Source organism: Alosa sapidissima, chromosome 23 (genome assembly GCF_018492685.1).
Source record: "Alosa sapidissima isolate fAloSap1 chromosome 23, fAloSap1.pri, whole genome shotgun sequence".
Taxonomy (NCBI): domain Eukaryota; kingdom Metazoa; phylum Chordata; class Actinopteri; order Clupeiformes; family Clupeidae; genus Alosa; species Alosa sapidissima.
Genome location: NC_055979.1, coordinates 30,412,905 through 30,421,794, shown reverse-complemented (window position 1 = coordinate 30,421,794; position 8,890 = coordinate 30,412,905). Strand labels below are relative to the sequence as shown.

The 8,890-nt window shown below is 43.1% G+C and overlaps 1 protein-coding gene and 2 long non-coding RNA genes across 5 annotated transcripts in view; all 3 read right to left on the bottom strand.

The window, feature by feature from the left end:
* Positions 1 to 7,870, bottom strand: part of svopl (SVOP-like) — a 26,849-nt gene extending 18,979 nt beyond the window's left edge. The window contains exons 1-7 of one of the 2 annotated variants that reach the window (XM_042081276.1): positions 7,704 to 7,870; positions 6,541 to 6,665; positions 6,150 to 6,241; positions 5,442 to 5,540; positions 5,189 to 5,260; positions 2,068 to 2,192; positions 20 to 83 (exon numbers count right to left, since the gene is read on the bottom strand). In XM_042081276.1, the coding sequence (XP_041937210.1) occupies positions 20 to 83; positions 2,068 to 2,192; positions 5,189 to 5,260; positions 5,442 to 5,540; positions 6,150 to 6,241; positions 6,541 to 6,665; positions 7,704 to 7,720 (594 nt within the window). In that variant the 5' untranslated portion in view covers positions 7,721 to 7,870. The remainder of the gene's footprint in view (positions 1 to 19; positions 84 to 2,067; positions 2,193 to 5,188; positions 5,261 to 5,441; positions 5,541 to 6,149; positions 6,242 to 6,540; positions 6,666 to 7,703) is intronic. The other variant, XM_042081274.1, reaches the window with a different exon arrangement.
* LOC121698839 lies at positions 3,466 to 4,104 on the bottom strand. Its single transcript, XR_006026881.1, has 3 exons — positions 4,081 to 4,104; positions 3,806 to 3,860; positions 3,466 to 3,775 (listed from the first exon to the last, which is right to left on the bottom strand). It is a non-coding gene; the product is annotated as an uncharacterized LOC121698839 (long non-coding RNA).
* On the bottom strand, positions 4,137 to 5,182 carry LOC121698838. 2 transcript variants are annotated; one of them, XR_006026880.1, is made up of 3 exons: positions 4,872 to 5,182; positions 4,344 to 4,778; positions 4,137 to 4,283 (listed from the first exon to the last, which is right to left on the bottom strand). It is a non-coding gene; the product is annotated as an uncharacterized LOC121698838 (long non-coding RNA). The 2 variants fall into 2 exon arrangements; XR_006026879.1 differs by having other exon boundaries at positions 4,344 to 4,901; positions 4,963 to 5,182.
* Positions 7,871 to 8,890: the final 1,020 nt, after the last annotated feature.

The following is an 8,890-nucleotide window of genomic DNA, read 5'->3' as shown; positions in this document are numbered from 1 at the left end:
CACCACAATGGATACTCACACTGGCTAAAGGCAAGAGTGAGCTTCTGTATTTGGAGGGAATGAACTCTGTTTTCAGCACAAACCTGCAAAGAGATATTAGATATCAATAACAATGTACATATTAAAACCTGCAGAGAGATATCAAATATCAATAACAATGTACACCTTAAAAAGGGTTTTGTGTAATTATAGAGAGATATCAAATATCAACAACAATGTACACCTTAAAAAGGGTTATGTGTAATTATAGAGAGAGATCAAATATCAATAAGAATGTACACCTTTTTTTAAAGGGTTGTGTGTAATTATTATTATTATCAAATATCAATAACAATGTACACATTTTTAAAAGGGTTATGTGTAATTATTTGTTTACAGTTTTTATGTCACTTTGGTGCATTCCTTTGATCAAAATTAAAAATCACAAAACTTCAACTTCAACTTTCACATCATCTGGTCACTTTTGCACATAAAATACATTTTTCATCACTCCATGCAAACAATTGTCTGTTGTTTTTTACATGATCAATTCCTAATTTCATGCCGGTCAAAATGCATTACACAGGTTCTCTGTCAAATAGTCTTTCGGTCCCAAACATATAGTCCCATAACATACTCATCATTGCATGCAAAGTGTTGAACCAGTTGGCATATGTAATCTGTCTGATTAATAATTAATTGAGTATAATTTTGCCATATTTTTGGAAAGAACTACTGGATTGTTAGACAGTTTGATTCTGTCTGATATCCTACAGTCTTCCACACACACACACAAACAGTAATGATACTACTGGCAAATAGAGCAGGAGAGAGGGCGACAAACAAATGTCCAAATGTCCAAGGGGTTTATTGCATAACGCAAAGGTTAAACGGATTCAACTTAAAGGGGTGGTTCAGGATTTTGGACATAGGACCTTATTTCCAAGTAAGCAAGTGTGATATTTATCAGTGGAGACCGTTTTCAGCACGTTTCATCCAGTCGTTCTAATTGCAGAGTTCGCAGGTGCTAGGCTAGCGCAAGTCAACGGTATGTGCTAGCCTGCCACTAAAGACAGTCTTACCTACTCCAAAGTACACCTGAGGCAAATTCCAGACAATCGATGTAAATGTCTGTGTTGATAGAATAGTGTAAGAAATACAACTACCCTCGCATCGCGTTGCAATAGTTATACTTTGGTCCCTAAAGTTGTTAGTAGTCATTTTGCAACTCAGCGGCAGACTGATATTACCAAGGCTACTACTAGGTATCCCCATTGGAGTGCGCTTTACTGTTTACTTTTCGGCGCAGTACTACTAACCGGAGCAAGTATGATTCCGCCGCTGCTAAGAAACTAGTCCCTCAAAATGTAATGCGATCGTTGAAATGCAAGGATAGAATAACGTTAGAAATAACACTGTCAATACAGACATTTACATCGATAGTCTGGCGTTATTATTTATTTGCCTCGGGTGTACTTTGGAGTGGGTAACAGCAAACATAATGGTGTGTTTGAGATAACTTGAATACCAGCTGAATACCATCTACATCTCCAAGCTGCCATTTTGGTTTGAGTTGGTTTGCTGTGAAGCTGAATACCATCTACATCTCCAAACTGCCATTTTGGTTTGAGTTGGTTTGCTTCTGTAGGACGATGGTAACATGGTGTGTGTGTGTGTGTGTGTGTGTGTGTGTGTGTGCGTGTGTGTGACTGTGTGTGTGTGTGTGTGGTTTGCTGCTGTAGGACGTGCGTGTGTGTGTGACGTAGGTGTGTGTGTGTGTGTGGTTTGCTGCTGTAGGACGTGCGTGTGTGTGTGACGTAGGTGTGTGTGTGACTTCGGCGTGCGTGTGCGTGCGTGAGCGTTCACGCGTGCGTGGGTGTGTGCGTGCGTGCGTGCGTGCGTGTGTGCGTGCGTGTTCATGTGTGGGTGTGTGTGTGCGTGCGTTCGTGTTCGTGCGTGCGTGGGTCTGTGTGTGTGCGTGTTCGTGCGTGGGTGTGTGTGTGCGTGGGTGTGTGCGTGCGTGGGTGTGGTGTGTCTGTGTGTCTGTGTGTGTGTGTGTGTGTGGGTGTGTGCGTGCGTGCGTCCCACCCTTGCGATGTTGCCGCTACTCCACAGCCTACAAGGGACCTGAGGAAGATGAACCAGCCGTATGTAGGAGAGAAGGAGGTGAGGAGAGAGAAGTACGCCGCCCACACAAACCCTCCACACACAACCTCCACACACACACAGAGAGAGAGAGAGAGAGAGAGAGAGAGAGAGAGAGAGAGAGAGAGAGAGAGAGAGAGACATTAGAAACCACAAGTGAGCAATCATGGGCAAAAACACATAAGCAAAATACAAAGCAAAAAGGACGCAAATAAAAAGTCAAAGGGGTGATAGAATGAGTAAACGGGGCATTGGGGTGATAGAATGAGTGAATGGGGCATTTGACCTGGTTCTGTGGTGTTAACTCAGGAGGTTTGCAACTAATGGCCTCCTTACACCAAACAACTTTGACAAGATTTGGGAAAGATTCAGATTGTAGTCTTTTGAATAAAGCTTGAATAGGGGGCATTAGTTAAAAGACTAAAATCTTTCAAGAATCTTTCCCAAATCTTGTTGTTTGGTGTAAGGAGGCCATTAGATCAGTCCAGGAAATGCTCAGATGTTATTTCACAATCCCAGTTACAACCCTATCATTAGCCTGGAGAATAAACAGTAGGTTTTAGTCTATGGTTTTAGCAGAGCGCCCCCTCATGGCTGCATGGCTGCAAGATCTGCTTATGTCCACATGAATACTTTGTTGTTATGGTCCAAGGCCAGTTCAGCCTACTGTAGCAATACCCCTATGGAGTCGTGCATGATCGATCCAGAAATGGAGACAGAATCAGATACTGAACCAGTCCCTCTAAGATTGGAATTAAATGTTTCTGGCTGTCAAGTATTGTGCTTTTGTACATGATCTCTACTGGCACTGCAGCCTGGACACAAAGCACAAAGCACAAAACACCACGCATAGCCCCCAAACACTCACTACCAGTTTCCTGGACACAACGCACAGCCCCCAAACACTCACTACCAGCAGCCTGGACACAAAGCATAACCCCAAACATCCCAAACACTCACTACCAGTAGCCTAGACACAAAGCATAAAACCCCCAACACTCACTACCAGCAGCATAGACACAAAGCATAACCCCCAAACATTCACCACCTGTTGTGAAAAACCCATATAATCCCTCACTGCCCAAAGTAAAGGCAAGCTTTATACTCTCTTTCAGCAGTTAGTTTGCGGTGTCAATGCATGTGCTATATTTTAGCTCGTAGCCAGGGATGTAGTGGAGGCTAAACGCAAGTAAACACAGTTTATCCACCTCTGAAATTTCAGAAATACAGTTTATCCACCTCTTAAATGAGTTTATCCACCAATTGCAACTTTCAACATTCAAAAATCACACTGCATTATCCACATTCACAATATGTAAACTCATCAACACTCTAGGAACCATTTAATACCACTGGTATTGTTATACACATTGGACAATAACCTCCACCATTATCAAACATGTTCTAAATGCCTTTGTTAAAAATCCAATACCGTATGGCACAGTCCACCTCACCGAGATCACAGAATTCATAGTTTACCCACCTCTTATTTTACCACTACACCCCTGAACAGTAGACTAGTAGCTCGTAGCTCATATATCAGCTCATAGGCTCTGGCCAGCTTAGGCAAAAGGGAGTTTCGTATGGAGGAAATATAAAACTCTGCAATCATTATATGAGCTCTGTAACCTCCTCTTATGCCATCATGAACCTGCTGCTCTTATGCCAGCATGATATGAACCTGCTGCTCTTATCATGATATGAACCTGCTGCTCTAATGCCATCATGATATGAACCTGCTGCTCTTATCATGATATGAACCTGCTGCTCTTATGCCATTATGAACCTGCTGCTCTTATCATGATATGAACCTGCTGCTCTAATGCCATCATGATATGAACCTGCTGCTTTAATGCCATCATGATATGAACCTGCTGCTCTTATGCCATCATGATATGAACCTGCTGCTCTAATGCCATCATGATATGAACCTGCTGCTCTTATCATGATATGAACCTGCTGCTTTAATGCCATCATGATATGAACCTGCTGCTCTTATCATGATATGAACCTGCTGCTCTAATGCCATCATGATATGAACCTGCTGCTTTAATGCCATCATGATATGAACCTGCTGTAGCTGCTCTTATACCATCATGATATGAACCTGCTCTTATGCCATCATGATATGAACCTGCTGCTCTTATCATGATATGAACCTGCTGCTCTAATGCCATCATGATATGAACCTGCTGCTCTAATGCCATCATGATATGAACCTGCTGCTTTAATGCCATCATGATATGAACCTGCTGTAGCTGCTCTTATACCATCATGATATGAACCTGCTCTTATGCCACCATGATATGAACCTGCTGCTCTTATGCCACCATGATATGAACCTGCTGCTCTTATGCCATAATGATATGAACCTGCTGCTCTTATGCCATCATGATATGAACCTGCTGTAGCTGCTCTTATACCATCATGATATGAACCTGCTGCTCTTATGCCACCATGATATGAACCTGCTGCTCTTATGCCATAATGATATGAACCTGCTGCTCTTATGCCATCATGATATGAACCTGCTGTAGCTGCTCTTATAACATCATGATATGAACCTGCTCTTATGCCCTCATGATATGAACCTGCTGCTCTTATGCCATCATGATATGAACCTGCTGCTCTTATGCCATAATGATATGAACCTGCTGCTCTTATGCCATAATGATATGAACCTGCTGCTCTTATGCCAGCATGATATGAACCTGCTGTAGCTGCTCTTATAACATCATGATATGAACCTGCTCTTATGCCAGCATGATATGAACCTGCTGTAGCTGCTCTTATAACATCATGCTATGCAACCTGCTCTTATACCATCATGATATGAACCTGCTCTTATGCCATCATGATATGAACCTGCTGTACTCTTATACCACATGATCTGTGCTATGCAACCTGCTCTTATACCATCATCATATGTGCTATGTAACCTGCTGTAACTGCTGTTAATCAACTATGCCAAGGTTAACACGGTTTTGCATTCTATAAACCCTTTAAAGTGAAACACAGAGCCCAGGAAATATGCAAGTCCTGTTATATTTGATTACTCTCTCACCTTCCAGCGTCCATATCGGTCAGCCACATAGCCACAGGTAACCCCACACAGCATGTAACCAAAGAAGACCATCTGATAATAAACACACACACACACACGAATATAAATAATGCACATATACACTCTCAGACAAATACACATGTAAATGAACACACAGACACAAGCAAGATAAGATACTGTATCTAGATTCTGCAGATCAACCTTGAGATGGACGGTTGTGACATCCCAGCATGCAGCACAAAGAGAAACTCACTGTGGACACCAGCGCCACCTGCCAATCATCCAGACGCCACTCACAGCGGATCTCTGGGGAGAGCACGGCCAGCAGCATGATCTCCATAGCCTCAATGATCTGAACACACACACACACACACACACACACACACACACAGCATGATCTCCATAGCCTCAATGATCTGAACACACACACACACACACAGCATGATCTCCATAGCCTCAATGATCTGAACACACACACACACACACACACACACACACACACACACCTAGTAATTAGGTGATTAGTAAATAATTAAAGGTATTAACATAGACTAAGTATACGAGACAAGATAGAACTGTTACTAACGCTGAGAAGATTATCAGAAGACAACAGTTCACAGTCCACACTGTGTAAGTAAGTATAAGTATACTCTTTTGATCCTGTGAGGGAAATTTGGTCTCTGCATTTATCCCAATTCGTGAAACACACTCAGCACACAGTGAACACACAGTGAGGTGAAGCACACACTAATCCCGGCGCAGTGAGCTGCCTGCAACAACAGTGGCGCTCGGGGAGCAGTGAGGTTAGTTGCCTTGCTCAAGGCACTACAGCCGTGTCTACTGGTCGGGGTTCGAACCAGCAACCCTTTCGGTTACAAGTCCGAAGCACTAACCAGAAGGCCATGGCTGCCCCTGTGTGTGTGTGTGTGTGTGTGTGTGTGTGTTTCAGCTGGTTGCTCACATTAGCACTACCCATGATGATGAAGAGCAGTATATGGAACCTGCCGAAGCCCATCGCCTCCACAGCCTGTTCAACAGTGTATCCCTCTGGCTCTGGGAAGACGAAGACAAACACACACACACACACACACTCACACACACACACACACACACACACACACACGTACAGAACGGTGGTTTCTGTAAAGTTCTGAAAAATCATTTAATCATTTTGAATTTGAATTTCCGCTTGGGGATCAATAAAGTATCTATCTACAGTATCTATCTATCTATCTATCTATCTCTCTATCATTTGTGTCTGTGGGTGCGTGGAACAGACAGAGAGATTGAAGGAGAAAGAGGTGTGTGCGTGTGCGCGCACGTGCATTTGTGTGTGGGGGGGGTCAGTTTACCTTTGTCCTCCTCTACATCTTCAGGTGACTTGTCTCCAGTGCGTCTGTGTGTCCAGTCATTCTCCAGCGTGACCTCTTGAAGCTGGATAGCACTGACAAGCTGGGACTGCCCCTGCTGCTGCATTCTACACACACACACACACACACACACACACACACACACACAGAGAACTCAAACTAATTCCCAGGGTCACAGAAACGTGTTTTACCAGTTTAATCCCCATCATTTGCATTTTGGGAAGGCGATACTGACCGGTGCTCTGACCGCTAGTAAAATCTCTGACACGAAAGGTGTTTAAAAGTTTGGTGTTTAAAATGACAGTACATAAATTGAAATCTAAATGAATAAATGCAATATAATGCAAAGTGAAGCAGGCTATCTTAATAGAGAATGCCCAGGCTCCTTGTGTTGTCCTACAGCATAAGCTGGGACCACCCCTGCTGCTGCATTCTACACACACACACACTAAGCCTAAGCTTTAGTCCAAATAATAGATCATATTTCACTGAGGTAATTGCTTGTTTCCCAAAAACTGAGAAAAACAAAGGCTGCATTAAGGTTGTAGCAGTTAATTTCACCTGAAATTGGAGCGTAGGCCTAAACCTTAGATTTTAATTTTCATATCGAAATGACTTTGCCTCATACGTGTTTAATACTGCTGTTGGGATGTTACATTTTCAACCCAACGGATTATAGGCTGCTGTTCAAAGTGTTTTTCACAGGTTGACAGCAGAAAATGGACATTACTATATAACTGGGACCAAAACGTCAAATTGTGAAGCACCTGAGTAAAGGAATTTAGGCTACTTCATAGAATATACCATCTATTCAATCTAAATATATCGATTTAGTTAACAGACAGAGATCTCTCTTGACGTAGCTCTAGGGTACATATTAGCAGCATGCAGACATCTGATTTCGAACAAATCTCACCTGTAGCCCTGGCAGTTCCTCTGCCTGTTGGCATACCACTGCTAATTAAACATAACATAGGCCTATTTAAGGGTTATGCCTAGATGTTTTATCAGACTACTTTATTCGCAAGTCGTAAATAACAACGCTGTGCTGTTCTGTAGGCCTATATATATTCGCCAATATCGGTGAGTTTACAACATGTCTAAAACTATAAAAGGTAACGCGTAATAAACAATGTCAAACTAACCTGTTCTCTTCGCTCATGTTTCACAGGGCATGAATCAGAAGCAAAATGTTGTTCGGTTGTTTATATCCATTCCTATTTTCTTTTCCTGCGGCGAAGCTGCACCTGACGACAGGTAAATGCACCTACGTCACCTACTCTCAGGAAGTAGGCTAATGTGATTTCTCTACGAACAGATGCGCGTTTGATACACGCCCTGAATCAGGTTTCACCGACGCTTTGTCATGCATAGCTCCACCAACGGACGGAATTTCAGGTTTCAAGCGCTGTGAGCGTGTGTGGGAACAAGACTCTTTTCTATTTAGCCATAGCAGAGCCCGTCTTCCTAATAGACATTCTCTGGCCATGCTGTAGTCCGTGTCCCCAAGATGCCTTTGGCCTTTACACATGCCTTTGGCCTTTACACAGCACAGTTTCATCATGGCTGTCAGAGGTGACTAAAAAAACATGTCATTAGCGTTACCAGGGACGTGCACAGGGGGGTTGCTCAGGGCACCGTAAGTGAAAGTCAGTCGGGGAAGTGCAAACTCTGTTTACGTGGCTGCAGCGCTGCACGCGACCGGCACCTGAGTTGAGCCCAGGCGCGTAGCAAGCGTGGGGGATGTGGGTGTTATAACGTACACACTTTTGCTGGAACACGATTCTATCCCCCACACTTTTTGTCAGATTAAAATGAAAGTAAAATATGGAAATAAACGCTCCCGTAAAGAGTTGAAAACGTATCTACCATAACGCACACACAGAGAGACACAAATAGGTCTGTTGATTTGATTGAACGGTCATCCAGCCAATCACATCAAGTTAGCCAGTGAAGAACCAAAGCCGCTCTGATCAAATTCAAAGTGTGCGTCTTTCAAGGCTGTGCTGCTGCTTGGGTCTGCATTATAACGTCTGCAGTGAGCAGATTTCAGGTAGAATTGAAATTATAATTGTTATCGCATAATTTAGTAAACCAAAATTAACTGTCTGACTGACAGTTTTTGCCACAATGTAGAAATGCAGGGAGTCAACGTGAAAGCGGGAGTGCGGGCACTACGCCTGTTTGAGTCGTGATTCACTCGGATCTTTCACCCGTATCTTTAAATTAACCCATGAGTCGCGAGTCTCTAGTATCATTAACTCGGATCAGTTGAGTCCTACTACAATTCAATCTAAAACGATAAACAGCGCCACACACAAACCTCTTGCAA